Source organism: Ylistrum balloti, unplaced genomic scaffold (assembly GCF_031769215.1).
Source record: "Ylistrum balloti isolate Yb309-2 unplaced genomic scaffold, AGI_CSIRO_Ybal_v1 Utg370208, whole genome shotgun sequence".
Lineage (NCBI taxonomy): Eukaryota > Metazoa > Mollusca > Bivalvia > Pectinida > Pectinidae > Ylistrum > Ylistrum balloti.
This window is the reverse complement of record NW_026782179.1, coordinates 674,926-693,673: the sequence shown is the minus strand read 5'-3', so window position 1 is coordinate 693,673 and position 18,748 is coordinate 674,926. Positions and strand designations below refer to the sequence as shown.

The window sequence follows — 18,748 nt, the reverse complement described above, 5'->3', positions numbered from 1 at the left end:
TTCCCTAGAATATTTGTACACACAATGCTTTTTAATACCGGTGTTTTGCTTGAAATGCATGTATTTATCGCTAATTTGAGGACGATGTTGACCCTGGAGGTGACAGAGTCAAAGTGAGTGTGATACAAACCATACCTTTATAGTCGTGAACATAATGTGTTTGTGCTATCTGTTTGTCTGTTGTCAACTTTAACCTCGCCCATTATATTGCACCATAAAAGGTATGGCTTTCATATCTTGCGTGCGTGTTCCATGTGACAAGACATTTCCGGTGATACCATTTTTTTCACTGTAATCTTGGTCGTAACCTTCGACCTTCATGTGAATTTTTTTTTTTAACATTTGGCATAACTATTATATCATATTCGGCATGTGTGTTCCTTGTGAAATGACCTTAACCACTCGACTACTGCGGCCTCATTATAAAGATTTGTTAAAAACTACATACAAACATAATGATTCAGTTCTTAATAATTTAGTCCAGATTGACTAACGATTGGACAATTATGCTGAGAAGGGTAATCAGCGGATATGATGAGATCAATAGTCATTTGTGAAATGTTTGGCATTTTGTGACACTGGTATTTAAACAATGGACAACAACAAAACAAGATAAAAACATTTAATGAAAATCAGAATAAATTAAATCTGTTACAGATAACTCTAGAAGCAGAATTATGGACCTGGAGTGCACGTGGTTTTTATAAACATGTGTGGCATAAAAAAGTAGATTGGTTATGCTTGGTTCTGATGATACGACTTATGGAACATGCGATCAGCTGCTGTAGCCTACATACGTACAAGCAATACGAGATTTTCTATTCTTGGATGACGTCATTGTTGATGAATGTATCGTTACGTTACAATAGGCATAATGATTGATACTTCAAATATATAAAGTAAGTTCAAAGAATGTTACACTATATGGTGAGGTCAAGGCCCTGTATCATCCATGTAAATAGAACGAGACGTGCGGTCTATACTCTACGGAAGATATGTTTCCGATAAAACGGACAAGTTGGAATCATTCTATGCACCATTTATTTTCATGCAAAACGGATAAGTGATCCGCAATTTTCGTTTGATGTCGTTATTCCTATGACGTAACTGACAAACGCTGATCGATCGGATTTGATCACGTGGTTCTCGGAAGAGTTATATGAAGCTACGAATTATATGGGTATTTCATAGGTTCTAAAACTTTAAAAGATCAATTTAATGTCATTATATCCTGTCACCTGAACATTTCTTTTTCTTTCTTTCTTTTTTTCAAAAACTTTATCGGATTTCACTTAGATTACCGCCTGTATAAAGTCCCTTGTACTAGTGTTTATACAGAGGTGTTACATCTGCTTAGAGCGATAGGTAGAGAGGAGGAGACGTGATTTATGCTTAATTGTGATCGGATAATGAAAAACGATATGTAGGCATGAATAAATTCTACAAATTTAAAGGAGAACACTTTAAAAGAAATCATTAAGATTTAATATATAATGATAGTAAATGTGCTACAACTGTTATTGATAATAAAATGAGTCAGTCCATCAACAAGGAAGAGCAGTACTCCATTGGAATTTTAGTTGGTGTTGTCCTCTTTTCAGATGGTGCAGTTGTACTCCTGTATAAATGAGGCGGCTCCTACTTTGAATAAGGTCTGGTATACTGCCTGATCCTGATCGGAACACAGGCCAGCGATACTATATCCCAAGTTGTTATAGGTGCCTGTTAAAGCCCTGTTATAAAACAATATATTTGATAAGTATATACTAGGAACAGATTTGAAATATCAGGATGCAGCTTAGCCAGTCCATATTAATATCTTTTAAAACAATTTTTCCAAAGGAAAAAGTTAAAATGATTTTTGTGAAAAACAAAATCTTTGTTGTATGCAGAAATGTTATTGTATCTCCATATGTTTTCGTAGATACACATCAGATGTTTCAAGCGATTATGATGAAAACAAACGTTCAAATTAATAAAAGTATTTCAGATATAGGAAACTATTTGTTCTGTTGTACGAAGTTTTATTTATTTTAAAACTTTCGCTGTTTTACAACAATTGTCAAACAATATTAAAACTTTGATAATTATTCTTGTTGGCCCGGATGGAAGTGCACTAGGGGTTTTACTTTCGAAGGAAACCAACGTTTCCGGTGAAAAGTGGTGGAACAAGTGACCCCCATACCCTTTCCACGTGCGTTCCAGGTATCGAACCCCGGACGCTTAGTTGAGCAACCCGACCACCTTTTTAGGGAATCTGAAATTTTACGTTGAAGTAATACAATGCATTCATAACTCGTTATACATGCAATAAACGCGTTTCCTACTTTGATTGTATGACATCAGAGCACCCTACCTCGTATTTTTGTTACAGTTGTTTTCAGTTATACCTACCAGCACATCATGTGGATCATATCGGTAGGTGTGGCGTTTGGCCAGCTGTGGATTGTGTCCACCTTTGCCGCCATTGACGTCATCGAAACGAAGATGGTAGCCTGTACCTCAAATTTGTTAAGACACGGAAGGAAGGACAACAATTCTGAAAAAGAACAGATGATATTATACACTAAACAAAACAAGGGAGAAACACACAAAACGGAAGAAACGGGAAAATCATATTAGCATATATCTATATTAACGTATTTATGTACGTACTTGTGTTAGGTAATTGTAAGTTGAAGGCATAATTCAGGAAGAATTCACAAACTGTGAAATACATGTAGCCTAGATATCCTAGATGAGGTGACCGGTTACGACTCCGGAGTTCGAAGCTTATAAGTTTATAAACATGTCTATATTTTTTCTTTCTTTAGGTCTTGCTTCGCAAGGGGTCGCTGCAGGGTTACGCTTACTATACTAACGGAAAAAAGTTTTTGTCCGGTGGTAAATATTTCAAATGTTTTATGGATGATCCTATCATTGTTAAGATGTTTATGTTAATTCCTTATTACTGATTAAAATTTGATAAGTTCTGTTGTCTTAACACAGACGGCGTTGGCATGGATAGCTTTTAAACGTGGATACCGTACGCCATTTCCTGATCAAAATCAATAGCGGGTGTGCCCACCTCGAGCTGCAGTCGCTGCTCTAACTCTCCTTACCATTGACCCCATCAAATTGTTGATGGTCCTTTGTGGGATGTTATTCCACTCCTGAAGAAGGGCCTGCGTGAGCTTAGCGACGTTGTTTGGTACGCTGACGCGCTTCCTGAACCTCCTGTCCAGCTCGTCCCACAAATGCTCGATCAGGGACAGATCTGGACTGTAGGGTGGCCAGTCGAGTACTGGGACATTGTTTTGGTCGAGTAAGTTACGAAATACCCTAGCAACGTGCGGCCTCGTATTATCCTGCTGCAACGTAAGGTTTCGCGCTTGGATTAATGGAAGGACATGAGGAATGAGGACCTGATCCCGATATCGGACAGCTGTAAGATTGCCTTGGATGATCACGAGAGGTGTTTTCACGCCATGAGAAATCCCCGCACAAACCATAACAGACCCTCCCCCGAATCTGTCGTTTTCTTTAACGCATGCGTCAAAATATCGTTCACTGCGACGTCGATAGCAACGTTTTTGTCCATCTGACCTGTACAACGTGAACCGAGACTCGTCCGTGAATAACACACGTCTCCAGCGGGCCAAGCGAAACCGATTTGGTGCATGTGCACGCAGCCATTGCATTCGACGTTGAAGTCGCCTGGGTGTAAGTTGCGGACCAACGGAGGGACGTCGTGGCCTTAAATTGAACTACCGCAACCGATTCCTAACTGTTCTTGGATACACACGGCGACCATGAGTGCCTACAATATGACTTGCCGTCTCCGTCACCGTCTGAAATCGGTTACGTAGGTGTGAGAGACGTATGCCCTGATCTTGACGTGGCGTCGTAACGCGTGGACGTCCGCTCCTGGAACGGTCAGCTAATCTTCCCGTGACCCCGAGACGCCCATTTAATCGAGCTATCGTTGACTCATGGACTCCAAATTGCTGGGCGACGAGACGTTGCGATTGGCCCTGTAGAATTCGGGCAATAGCCCTACCCCTATCAACTTCGGACATTCGCTGCATGCTGCTTTTTAATCGCCTTGGAATGAAATGTTGTGCACTGGATGTGTGCTGTTCAAAACTTGGATTTGGTATGGTTTTCAAGTTGATAGCACGCAGTAGTGCTACGGACGCACGCTTTGATGGAAAATCTGTTCAAATCGTGCAGCGTCGCCCGTGGTCACGGTTGACCGAATTTAAACCGACGATTATTTAGACAGTACACTGAGGTATTTATGTGTCACATTTCACAACATTTGGTCTACGGATAAAAAAGTGAATTTGCGTTTCTTTTCTCCGCTAGTATTTAAATAAGATGCTTAACCTCGTGAGACATCTGCGTCGCTAGTAACAACAATAATATTTATGAAACATGTGAATTATCGCACACATGAAATCACTTTTAAGCGACCAACATGTTTCGTCCTGTTGATCGTTGTCGTTCCGTCGTTCCACGATACGGAATATGGACAATATTAGTTTTCTCACATTCACTTCATGTTTAAGCTATTTCAAGTAAGGTTATTCCGTCATTTTGCTCTGTCGTTACGAAATCCATCATACCGAATATATATATAACGTACCATTGCCTCAGAAATAAAGTCAATTTCTGTGTAATTTTATAGGGGAAAGAATGTGTCTTTGATGTTACTTAGATTTCTTTTAAAATATTGGTTTTCTTTGAGTTCCATGGTTTAATGTAAACCCACAAAACCGGTACCGTGTCATTTCACCATTAACATCATCTCACTACCGTGTCTTCTCACCATTAACATAATCTCACTACCGTGTCTTCTCACCATTAACATAATATCTCTACCGTTTCATCTCACCATTAACATAATCCCACTACTTTGTCACTTCACCATTAACATAATCTCACTACCGTGCCTTCTCATCATTAACATAATCTCACGACCGTGTCTTCTCACCATTAACATAATTTCACTACCGTGTCTTCTCACCATTAACATCTCACTACCGTGTCTTCTTACCATTAACATAATCTTACTACCGTGTCTTCTCACCATTAACATCTCACTACCGTGTCTTCTTACCATTAACATAATCTCACTATCGTGTCACTTCACCATTAACATATTATCTATAACGTGTCTTCTCACTATTAATATAACCTCACTATCGTGTCTTTTCACCATTATCATAATCTCACTACCGTGTCTTCTTACCATTAACATAATCTCACTACCGTGTCTTCTCACCATTAACATAATCTCATTACCGTGTCTTCTCAGCATTAACATAATCCCACTACCGTGTCTTCTCACCATTAACATAACCACACTACCGTGTCTTCTCACCATTAACATAATCTCACTACCGTGTCTTCTCACCATTAACATAATCTCACTACCGTGTCTTCTCACCATTAACATCTCACTACCGTGTCTTCTTACCATTAACATAATCTCACTATCGTGTCACTTCACCATTAACATAATATCTATAACGTGTCTTCTCACTATTAATATAACCTCACTATCGTGTCTTTTCACCATTATCATAATCTCACTACCGTGTCTTCTTACCATTAACATAATATCTCTTCCGTGTCACATCACCATTAATGTAATCTCTCTTCTCACCATTAACATAATCTCTCACCATTAACATAACCACACTACCGTGTCTTCTCACCATTAACACAATCTCACTACCGTGTCTTCTCACCATTAACATCTCACTACCGTGTCTTCTCACCATTAACATAATCTCACTATCGTGTCACTTCACCATTAACATAATATCTATAACGTGTCTTCTCACCATTAACATAATCTCACTACCGTGTCTTCTCACCATTAACATAATCTCTCTACCGTGTCTTCTCACCATTAACATAATCTCACTACCGTGCCTTCTCATCATTAACATAATCTCACTACCGTGTCTTCTCACCATTAACATTATCTCACTACCGTGTCTTCTTACCATTAACATAATCTCACTACCGTGTCTTCTCACCATTAACATAATCCCACTACTTTGTCACTTCACCATTAACATAATCTCACTACCGTGCCTTCTCATCATTAACATAATCTCACGACCGTGTCTTCTCACCATTAACATAATCTCACTACCGTGTCTTCTCACCATTAACATCTCACTACCGTGTCTTCTTACCATTAACATAATCTCACTATCGTGTCACTTCACCATTAACATAATATCTATAACGTGTCTTCTCACTATTAATATAACCTCACTATCGTGTCTTTTCACCATTATCATAATCTCACTACCGTGTCTTCTTACCATTAACATAATATCTCTTCCGTGTCACTTCACCATTAATGTAATCTCTCTTGCGTGTCTTCTCACCATTAACATAACCACACTACCGTGTCTTCTCACCATTAACACAATCTCACTACCGTGTCTTCTCACCATTAACATCTCACTACCGTGTCTTCTCACCATTAACATAATCTCACTACCGTGTCTTCTCACCATTAACATAATCTCTCTACCGTGTCTTCTCACCATTAACATAATCTCACTACCGTGCCTTCTCATCATTAACATAATCTTACGATCGTGTCTTCTCACCATTAACATAATCCCACTACTTTGTCACTTCACCATTAACATAATCACTCTACCATATCTTCTCACCACTAACATAATCCCTCTACCGTGTCTTTTCACCATTAACATAATATCTATAACGAGTCTTCTCACCATTAACATCTCTCTACCGTGTCCTCACACCATTTACATATCCTCTCTACCGTGTCTTCTCACCATTAACATAATCCCACTACAGTGTCTTCTCACAATTAATATACTGTTACTACCGTATCTTCTTACCATTAACATAATCCCTCTACCGTGTCTTTTCACCATTAACATAATATCCATAACGTGTCTTCTCACCATTAACATCTCTCTACCGTGTCTTCACACCATTTACATATCCTCTCTACCGTGTCTTCTCACCATTAACATAATCCCTCTACCGTGTCTTCTCACCATTAACATAATCTCACTACCGTGTCACTTAACCATTAACATAATCACTCTACCGTGTCACTTAGCCATTAACATAATCTCACTACCGTGTCACTTAACCATTAACATAATCTCACTACCGTGTCACTTAACCATTAACATAATCTCACTGCCGTGTCACTTAACCATTAACATAATCTCACTACCGTGTCTTCTCACCATTAACATAATCCCTCTACCGTGTCTTCTCACCATTAACATAATCTCACTACCATGTCTTCTCACCATTAACATAATCTCACTACCGTGTCTTCTCACCATTAACATAATCTCTCTACCGTGTCTTCTCACCATTAACATAATCTCACTACCGTGTCTTCTCACCATTAACATAATCTCATTACCGTGTCTTCTCAGCATTAACATAATCCCACTACCGTGTCTTCTCACCATTAACATAACCACACTACCGTGTCTTCTCACCATTAACATAATCTCACTACCGTGTCTTCTCACCATTAACATAATGTCACTACCGTGTCTCCTCACCATTAACATAATCTCACTACCGTGCCTTCTCACCATTAACATAATCTCACTACCGTGTCTTCTCACCATTAACATCTCACTACCGTGTCTTCTTACCATTAACATAATCTCACTATCGTGTCACTTCACCATTAACATAATATCTATAACGTGTCTTCTCACTATTAATATAACCTCACTATCGTGTCTTTTCACCATTATCATAATCTCACTACCGTGTCTTCTTACCATTAACATAATATCTCTTCCGTGTCACATCACCATTAATGTAATCTCTCTTGCGTGTCTTCTCACCATTAACATAACCACACTACCGTGTCTTCTCACCATTAACACAATCTCACTACCGTGTCTTCTCACCATTAACATCTCACTACCGTGTCTTCTCACCATTAACATAATCTCACTATCGTGTCACTTCACCATTAACATAATATCTATAACGTGTCTTCTCACCATTAACATAATCTCACTACCGTGTCTTCTCACCATTAACATAATCTCTCTACCGTGTCTTCTCACCATTAACATAATCTCACTACCGTGCCTTCTCATCATTAACATAATCTCACTACCGTGTCTTCTCACCATTAACATTATCTCACTACCGTGTCTTCTTACCATTAACATAATCTCACTACCGTGTCTTCTCACCATTAACATAATCCCACTACTTTGTCACTTCACCATTAACATAATCTCACTACCGTGCCTTCTCATCATTAACATAATCTCACGACCGTGTCTTCTCACCATTAACATAATCTCACTACCGTGTCTTCTCACCATTAACATCTCACTACCGTGTCTTCTTACCATTAACATAATCTCACTATCGTGTCACTTCACCATTAACATAATATCTATAACGTGTCTTCTCACTATTAATATAACCTCACTATCGTGTCTTTTCACCATTATCATAATCTCACTACCGTGTCTTCTTACCATTAACATAATATCTCTTCCGTGTCACTTCACCATTAATGTAATCTCTCTTGCGTGTCTTCTCACCATTAACATAACCACACTACCGTGTCTTCTCACCATTAACACAATCTCACTACCGTGTCTTCTCACCATTAACATCTCACTACCGTGTCTTCTCACCATTAACATAATCTCACTACCGTGTCTTCTCACCATTAACATAATCTCTCTACCGTGTCTTCTCACCATTAACATAATCTCACTACCGTGCCTTCTCATCATTAACATAATCTTACGATCGTGTCTTCTCACCATTAACATAATCCCACTACTTTGTCACTTCACCATTAACATAATCACTCTACCATATCTTCTCACCACTAACATAATCCCTCTACCGTGTCTTTTCACCATTAACATAATATCTATAACGAGTCTTCTCACCATTAACATCTCTCTACCGTGTCCTCACACCATTTACATATCCTCTCTACCGTGTCTTCTCACCATTAACATAATCCCACTACAGTGTCTTCTCACAATTAATATACTGTTACTACCGTATCTTCTTACCATTAACATAATCCCTCTACCGTGTCTTTTCACCATTAACATAATATCCATAACGTGTCTTCTCACCATTAACATCTCTCTACCGTGTCTTCACACCATTTACATATCCTCTCTACCGTGTCTTCTCACCATTAACATAATCCCTCTACCGTGTCTTCTCACCATTAACATAATCTCACTACCGTGTCACTTAACCATTAACATAATCACTCTACCGTGTCACTTAGCCATTAACATAATCTCACTACCGTGTCACTTAACCATTAACATAATCTCACTACCGTGTCACTTAACCATTAACATAATCTCACTGCCGTGTCACTTAACCATTAACATAATCTCACTACCGTGTCTTCTCACCATTAACATAATCCCTCTACCGTGTCTTCTCACCATTAACATAATCTCACTACCATGTCTTCTCACCATTAACATAATCTCACTACCGTGTCTTCTCACCATTAACATAATCTCTCTACCGTGTCTTCTCACCATTAACATAATCTCACTACCGTGTCTTCTCACCATTAACATAATCTCATTACCGTGTCTTCTCAGCATTAACATAATCCCACTACCGTGTCTTCTCACCATTAACATAACCACACTACCGTGTCTTCTCACCATTAACATAATCTCACTACCGTGTCTTCTCACCATTAACATAATGTCACTACCGTGTCTCCTCACCATTAACATAATCTCACTACCGTGCCTTCTCACCATTAACATAATCTCACTACCGTGTCTTCTCACCATTAACATAATCTCTCTACCGTGTCTTCTCACCATTAACATAATCTCACTACCGTGTCTTCTCACCATTAACATAATCTCATTACCGTGTCTTCTCACCATTAACATAATCCCACTACCGTGTCTTCTCACCATTAACATAACCACACTACCGTGTCTTCTCACCATTAACATAATCTCACTACCGTGTCTTCTCACCATTAACATAATCTCATTACCGTGTCTTCTCACCATTAACATAACCACACTACCGTGTCTTCTCACCATTAACATAATCTCACTACCGTGTCTTCTCACCATTAACATAATGTCACTACCGTGTCTCCTCACCATTAACATAATCTCACTACCGTGTCTTCTCACCATTAACATAATCTCACTACCGTGTCTTCTCACCATTAACATCTCACTACCGTGTCTTCTTACCATTAACATAATCTCACTATCGTGTCACTTCACCATTAACATAATATCTATAACGTGTCTTCTCACTATTAATATAACCTCACTATCGTGTCTTTTCACCATTATCATAATCTCACTACCGTGTCTTCTTACCATTAACATAATATCTCTTCCGTGTCACTTCACCATTAATGTAATCTCTCTTGCGTGTCTTCTCACCATTAACATAACCACACTACCGTGTCTTCTCACCATTAACACAATCTCACTACCGTGTCTTCTCACCATTAACATCTCACTACCGTGTCTTCTCACCATTAACATAATCTCACTACCGTGTCTTCTCACCATTAACATAATCTCTCTACCGTGTCTTCTCACCATTAACATAATCTCACTACCGTGCCTTCTCATCATTAACATAATCTTACGATCGTGTCTTCTCACCATTAACATAATCCCACTACTTTGTCACTTCACCATTAACATAATCACTCTACCATATCTTCTCACCACTAACATAATCCCTCTACCGTGTCTTTTCACCATTAACATAATATCTATAACGAGTCTTCTCACCATTAACATCTCTCTACCGTGTCCTCACACCATTTACATATCCTCTCTACCGTGTCTTCTCACCATTAACATAATCCCACTACAGTGTCTTCTCACAATTAATATACTGTTACTACCGTATCTTCTTACCATTAACATAATCCCTCTACCGTGTCTTTTCACCATTAACATAATATCCATAACGTGTCTTCTCACCATTAACATCTCTCTACCGTGTCTTCACACCATTTACATATCCTCTCTACCGTGTCTTCTCACCATTAACATAATCCCTCTACCGTGTCTTCTCACCATTAACATAATCTCACTACCGTGTCACTTAACCATTAACATAATCACTCTACCGTGTCACTTAGCCATTAACATAATCTCACTACCGTGTCACTTAACCATTAACATAATCTCACTACCGTGTCACTTAACCATTAACATAATCTCACTGCCGTGTCACTTAACCATTAACATAATCTCACTACCGTGTCTTCTCACCATTAACATAATCCCTCTACCGTGTCTTCTCACCATTAACATAATCTCACTACCATGTCTTCTCACCATTAACATAATCTCACTACCGTGTCTTCTCACCATTAACATAATCTCTCTACCGTGTCTTCTCACCATTAACATAATCTCACTACCGTGTCTTCTCACCATTAACATAATCTCATTACCGTGTCTTCTCAGCATTAACATAATCCCACTACCGTGTCTTCTCACCATTAACATAACCACACTACCGTGTCTTCTCACCATTAACATAATCTCACTACCGTGTCTTCTCACCATTAACATAATGTCACTACCGTGTCTCCTCACCATTAACATAATCTCACTACCGTGTCTTCTCACCATTAACATAATCTCTCTACCGTGTCTTCTCACCATTAACATAATCTCACTACCGTGTCTTCTCACCATTAACATAATCTCATTACCGTGTCTTCTCACCATTAACATAATCCCACTACCGTGTCTTCTCACCATTAACATAACCACACTACCGTGTCTTCTCACCATTAATATAATCTCACTACCGTGTCTTCTCACCATTAACATAATGTCACTACCGTGTCTCCTCACCATTAACATAATCTCACTACCGTGTCTTCTCACCATTAACATAATCTCACTACCGTGTCACTTAGCCATTAACATAATTACTCTACCGTGTCACTTAACCATTAACATAATCACTCTACCGTTTCACTTAACCATTAACCTAATCACTCTACCGTGTCACTTAACCATTAACATAATCTCACTACCGTGTCACTTAACCATTAACATAATCACTCTACCGTGTCACTTAACCATTAACATAAATTCGCTATATTTTAGGATAATATTATTTTATTTCCTGGTTTCCTTATCATTATAAATGTTATAATTTCGTTATGTCACCATGAGTCATAGTCAACTCAGGCCGTCTTATTTATCTTTGATTTTCCTATCATTTGGATTACAACTAAAACCTTGCTACACACGTTTTCAGCATCTTACCTGATTTGCCTGGCTCCAAACAAATCTGTGTATATTGTTGAGTAAAATGTTGGTTCATCTCGGCCGCGTCTTCACAATTAGAAAGTTCTCCGATGTAGCCACATGCTATTACTCCACTCATAGCCCTGCCAAAGTCAATATAGGTACGGAATCACACAGGGCTTGATAGTGCCAGTATGTATGGTAGAGATAATAGCGATATACATTTTAATAGATAAACTGTGATAGTTTGTGATAGATGTAGACATTTTTAGATATGCGTGTATTTATACATTGATCACCATTCAATATGAATTTAGAATTAAATAAATTAGAGCCAAAAAATGAATTAAAGTGCATCATTCAGCTGTTTCGTCCTTCTAGGAAAGCAAATAATGCCAAAATCAAGAATGAAGAGTTGAAGTTGATTATGGTAAAGTATTCGCCGGTGTTAAACAGTTTCCTTTAAAGGGACATTCCTGCGTTAGACAGACAGAATTATGCTACCCTACCATTTTTCAAATTTATGCCTTAAAAAGGACCATACAAATACATGTGCCTGCCGGTGATGAAATGAGCATTGAATTAAACACCTATTGTGTTTAATCATTGTCTTGTTGGCACTTGAACAATTTGCTTTCACGTGACATCGGCATGAGTATTCCCTCCCAATAGCTAGCTTCATGTAAAAAAATATTGGCAAAAATATGTTTAATATCCGAATATGATGTAGGTAGAAAGTTCAACAAAAGGCCCATCTGGACCTGTATCGACCACCTGGCTTTGTTTGGCTGAAATTGTCCCATCCACACTAGAAGACAACGAATTCTAAATATCCAAGCTCGCATCACATATAATATGTATTTCCCTTTATTGGGTCAGCCAAGCCATTCATGCTTCAGATCAATTTGGGACAGAATCCTGCTATTCCCACAGAAGAAAGATTTTAAAGAATTTTTTTCTATATCTCCTACAATGGGTCCTGTCCCTCTCACCAGAAAATGCTTCACGCCAAATTGAGACAGAATTCGAGCAGTGGAAGTAAAGTTGTAAATGATTTTGCACTAGCTGAGAACCGCCATTTAAACGTAAAAGTATCCTTGTGACTGATTTTGGGCAAAATCCAATCATTTCTACAGGAGGAGTAAGATTTTGAAGGACTTGTTCTTTTTCCCCTTTTGGGCCTCGCCCCTCGGGCCTCTTGGGCCAAGACAACCCGTTTATACAAAACTGATTCCCCAACCATAAGGATTTCCTACAAGGATGCTTTCGACCAAAGGTTGAAATCCGCACAATTGTTCATGACTAGTAGCGATTTGTAGAAAAAAATTGACGGACGGAAAGACAAAGGACGCACGGTATGCCATCAACTCACCGGATCTTCGGACCAGGTTGCCATTTTGCTTTACGTCTAAATCGAAGCGTACCTGTTTTCCCGTGTGCCACCTTTCACTGGCTTTGTTTATATTGGTTCGACTTTTCTGTCGGTCTCGAACTTTATCATTTTAGATTTCGTTTCTTAGTTGACTTATAGCTAACGCACTCCAACAAATCGCCAGCCATCTGTTTTGTGTTCGTAAACTACAACAACTTGACATGGCTTGCTCGTATTTAAACACACTATCAGGATTATTTATAACAAACTTTCATTACATATGTTCAACTAGGAAATGTCCCTTTAATATGAATACAATCAAGTGATTTTATTTGAAAGCTGACTGGATGTACGTCAATATTACTTAAGCTGTAAATATAATTCAATGAAGATAGGTAAGAAAAGGAAGTGGGCTTCCTTTCAATGAATAATCATACTAGGGGTTAAAAATAATATTGCTTGTAATGGTATACCTGCATAAATCATCTATGTAAGAAGGCGTTATGGTGTAGCCTTCTTTAATGGATCCAGATGGGGGTGGAGGCTCAGTTTGCCGTAAACACGTGTAGTATTCCCGACATGGTCTGTCCGATACGTGTATCTCAGTTGCGTTCAGTATCTCGATGTCAGCTGGCACAGGTTCTTCAACTTTCTGCTGGTGACTGCGAACTTGTCTGGTAAAGTCTCGAATACTAAAAGCTAAAAATGTACATAATTATATGTACTGCATGAAATTATTACATCGTGGTTTTTTTTCGAAGCTCATCTACAACCTCCTGTGCCCTTGCCCCCTCCCCTTACTCCCCTGATAAGTCATTTTGACTGGTAACACCCCTCCCCACTTGGCGCTACGCCTTCCGTAAACCGTTAGCGACACGAGTTTTTATAGTATCATTATTAAACGGATATTGTTATTGTCTTTTTTTATTTTAGTGATTTCGATAGATTTACATACATGTAAGTTTTAACCTTTTTATATGTATGCCCAATGGAATACAATTGGAAAATGAAAATTCTCGTTTAGGGGCTTTAAAATTATAGATCTTTATGAAATGTTGTTGGTTTTATAACCATGGCATTAAAATGTATTTTCCTAATCAACATTTAGATTAGATAATTTTTTGAGTTTTTGTTTTTTTCTACATTTTCAATACATTAAGTCAAGCGATTAATTATCTCGGTATTTGACCGATGTCAGTATACAACGTACTAAATGCGATATTAGCACGCCAAGATGATTAAATTTTTTTAACCAAGTCTTGATAGTCAATTATCGATCGTAAACTGTACAACTGTCAAAAGACTTTTAAGGAGATATTTGTAACGAAGAAATGACGCTATATAAACTATGGTAAAAATAATTTACCTAGAGCGATAAATCCGCGCATGCGCGATGCAGTAGGTCATCAATAGATGCATATGTTCTAAAAATTGGTATACTATGTGATTAAAACATATTGCATTGTTTTCTAAAAGTCGTGCTGTGGTGCCACTTCAGGAGGCTCTAAGATGAAAGATAAGAAACTCCCAGTTCTCCGTAGGATTCTAGACCAATAACTAATCATACAGACTTTTATACTGTTTACACTGATAAAGTATCCGTTCTTCCTACGCCATATAACTAGGCGCGCTTCTTTTAAATCTAAATAAAATTTTACAAAACTTTTAATGTATACATGCTATTGTCTCTGTGTTTGTATATCCCTATGCATTACAGCCATAAGATAAGAAATACTTTTTTTAATATCATACACAGCAATAGTAGATATCATTATATCATTATTCTTAGCATACACAAAAGAGCAGGTACGAGAGAGAAAACAGTGCCCAAGTAATTAACATTTTTAACCATTTCTATTTCTTCGCCATCAAAATTAAAAGTAAGAAAGTTCTGGTAACGACTCTTTGTGAATATGACACTTTTTGTTTCGTTGATATTAAGTTTGCGTTTTCAACATCTACAATGTCCTTTAAAAATATCTCTGTAAATCTTGCGGGCATTCGGAGAACAGCATTGTGTTATCCGCATATTGCGAAACGTCCTTGAATTTCGTTATTTACACAGCTTGCACTTATGATGTTATTTTATCTAATGTCAAGGTCGTAAGACTAGTTGACTTTATATGACATCTTAACATGACAAGTCGTGTTAACATTTTATCCCTGTACAGGACTGGATATCTCTTACTTCAACAATTTGAAGAAGACAAAGCTGACACTAAGTCGCTTGTTCAACTACTAATTCAATACCAATTTTTCCATCCCTAGTTTTTGGTAGTCTGACCTACCATTATCATTACAACATCGCTTTCATTCTTGGATGCACATTTTAAAATGTCATTCTAATTTCTGTAATTACTGTCTAAAGTACTGTCAGCGGTAAATTGTAGCCTCCTAAATGTCAACCAAGCTTGAAAGGTTACAAAACAAGATTATCTGTTTCAACATAGTCGGTTTGCTCTTCATAACGAATTGGTAAGTAGAAAATTGCCTAGAATTACACACGTCACTGTGGTACGAAGTATGATACAACATGGGGAAAATTGTAGCAAAATAGAAGGTAAATAAAATATATTTATCGTTTTGGTCTCCTGGATAATACCAGTGAAGATAGAAATAGTCGCTATACTGACTATATGAAAGCTAAACAAAGCGCTGTCATCATGCAATTTTTAATCGAAACGAATTTGTCAAAAAACAAAAAGTTGGGTTTATTTTCCTTTCTCTTTTTTTCTGGAAATTTCACACGAGACAGAAAGATATAATTTCTTTGTAAATATTAAGACTACATATCAACAATTTGACGCCAAATTATAAATAAACATAGCATTTGAATCGAGTTACACAACAACATCAAAACAATCTGTAACGTCTTTAAATGTCACATTTAACTATAATTTAGTGTTCAATTATTGATATTGTAAGAAGAAAGAAAAGAAATATTAGATAAAGAGGAAGGTTGGTAACACTATGTTGTAATAAATTTTCATTTTCGGTAATTGTTGTAACATTGAAATTCTGACAAACAAATGATGTATATTTTATGTTAGATACATTAGACCCAAACAAGGATTTAAACAGCATCATACAGATGATTTATCCTTCAAAGACTCGTCAGTGGTGTTAACGCCTAAGATGCGACTTTAAAAAAAATGAAAGAAAGAAATTGCCAATTCTAAATGGAGAAGTGCACAAAGCCCAATAATCGGTAGTTAGGAAGGAAAATCGGTCATACTTTTAAACTCTAATATTGCAAACAAACTTCCTAACAATTATCTCACATTGTCTTACCTGAAATACATGTACTTGACGCCAACACCGCTGCTACGAGGACGAGGGGAGACATGCTGAAACCTAGAGGTGACGTGGTGAATATGACGGAGCCCCACACAAAACATACATTTATAGGGAGACGTAATGGACTATAATGATTCAATTGTTGATGATCTAGCGAAATTGTTTTGAAACTGTCGTCGCACCCAGTTAATAGCTACTTATTTTAACATTATGTATAATCATATATGTATCAGAAATTTAAATCTCGGTTTCTTTCATACCAAAAGTTACGCAATCCTGTTTGGCCCATTTTCACATGATAATTGAAATTTTCGCTTAGAATTATCAAACAAACGTGCTATTGTGCGATTTTTTCTTAGTCGGTTGCCTTGGTAGCCGTGTCACAATACATGGGTATGTGTGTCCTTGTCATAATTTTATTCCAATTTGGCTAAAGAGTAGTTGCTATGGGAAAAAATTACGTATATGGAAAGGCAAATATATTGGTATTAGTTTTAAATACGTTGGTTCCCCTTGGTTGCCATGTCAACCAAAAGAAGATCTACGATTTGACGAAATATTTTCAGAACTGCTACTCCTAACCTTAAAAGTTGTCAACCGAATCAAATTGAAAGAAACCTTGGATAGGTACATGGAAATATTAGGAACAATACGTGTATGTGCGTGCACTTTCTATACAACACGGTACAAGTCATACATTTCGTCAAACGTTTCGGTCACTGCGACTGATGTGTAAACTTTTTGCCTCTGTGTGTATAGGGTAGGGGGATGGGGGTAGAGAAGAGAGATTGTTGTCTTCAAGATAACACTTCTAGTTTGTACAGACTTACATTGACAAAACTTTAAAAATCAGTTACTCTTAATGAATGTAACGGTCTTAGTGTGCTTTGCCAAAATCATAGAGAGATGAAAATTTGCTACGGTTTTTTTATATATAGAAAATGACGTTAATAGATGAGGTTGTGTTATATGGATAGTCAAGCGTTGGGAGGATTGTGTGCCGAATTCCATACGATATCATTGTCAGTGGATATCAAATGGTTGGTTTCTGCTGGGATAATGACTTAGACGGGCTACAAGTTATTTTTCAGAATTTGTCTACGAGCCTCTCCCTTTCTTGTGAAACTAAAATCAAATAACTTTAAAAAAAAAATTTATTTATTGCAATATTCCAGAGATAGTGACCAGCCAATTGATAACTGTAGATATTATTTCCATCCTGTGTGCTTTGAAGTCGTGGTGGTTGGGATACTTGAGGGTGTAGTTAAGGAAGACCATCCTGATTTCGTTGCTATGCAAGGAATGTTTGTTTTTCTGTATCTAAGTGGTTAGGACAGTGTCATCATAGGACTGTGTGGCGCCATTGTTCACTTACCATTTCTGTATCTTTTTCAGCAACAGATGCTGAATCATGATTACACCATGTAATGAATGCTTGAAGTTAAAGTAGCATTTTAACAAAATGAAAAATAATATTGTTAAGTCTGCGTTCTCTGCCTTTGTCTTTTTATGATGTTTTCTATATCTTCTAAATCTTCGAGGTCTAGACAATGATCAGACAACGTGTATTGAACTGAAGGAGGGAGTATTTTTATAAAGTAACACACCTGGCCCAATAGTTAAAACAAAGGGTTTTCTTTTCTTCTTTTGATTTTAAAGAGCATGTGAGGGAGAATTAAAAACAGGTATACATTTACCAGGTAACGCTTTCGTTACTCCTACTTAGTGATTTATAAAGAAATGTAGTGGATCCACAGAGTGAAGCTTCTGGTCGTTCAAAAAA

At 37.6% G+C, this 18,748-nt stretch overlaps 1 protein-coding gene across 1 annotated transcript; it reads right to left on the bottom strand.

Moving 5' to 3' along the window:
- Positions 1 to 608: 608 nt before the first annotated feature.
- On the bottom strand, positions 609 to 17,026 carry LOC132551586 (uncharacterized). The gene is made up of 5 exons (XM_060215740.1): positions 16,960 to 17,026; positions 14,142 to 14,367; positions 12,315 to 12,439; positions 2,395 to 2,539; positions 609 to 1,733 (listed from the first exon to the last, which is right to left on the bottom strand). Exons 1-5 carry the CDS (start codon positions 17,012 to 17,014, stop codon positions 1,598 to 1,600), a joined length of 687 nt encoding a protein of 228 aa, XP_060071723.1. The 5' UTR covers positions 17,015 to 17,026; the 3' UTR covers positions 609 to 1,597.
- Between the last annotated feature and the right edge of the window lie 1,722 nt (positions 17,027 to 18,748).

Excerpts from the sequence above, each read along its gene's own strand:
- LOC132551586 (XM_060215740.1), bottom strand. The coding sequence starts at position 17,014 with ATGTCTCCCCTCGTCCTCGTAGCAGCGGTGTTGGCGTCAAGTACATGT. Across the intron at positions 14,368-16,959 it reads GTCAAGTACATGTATTTCAG|CTTTTAGTATTCGAGACTTT; the intron begins GTAAGACAATGT and ends GTACATTTTTAG. Across the intron at positions 1,734-2,394 it reads ATGATCCACATGATGTGCTG|GGCTTTAACAGGCACCTATA; the intron begins GTAGGTATAACT and ends GTTTTATAACAG.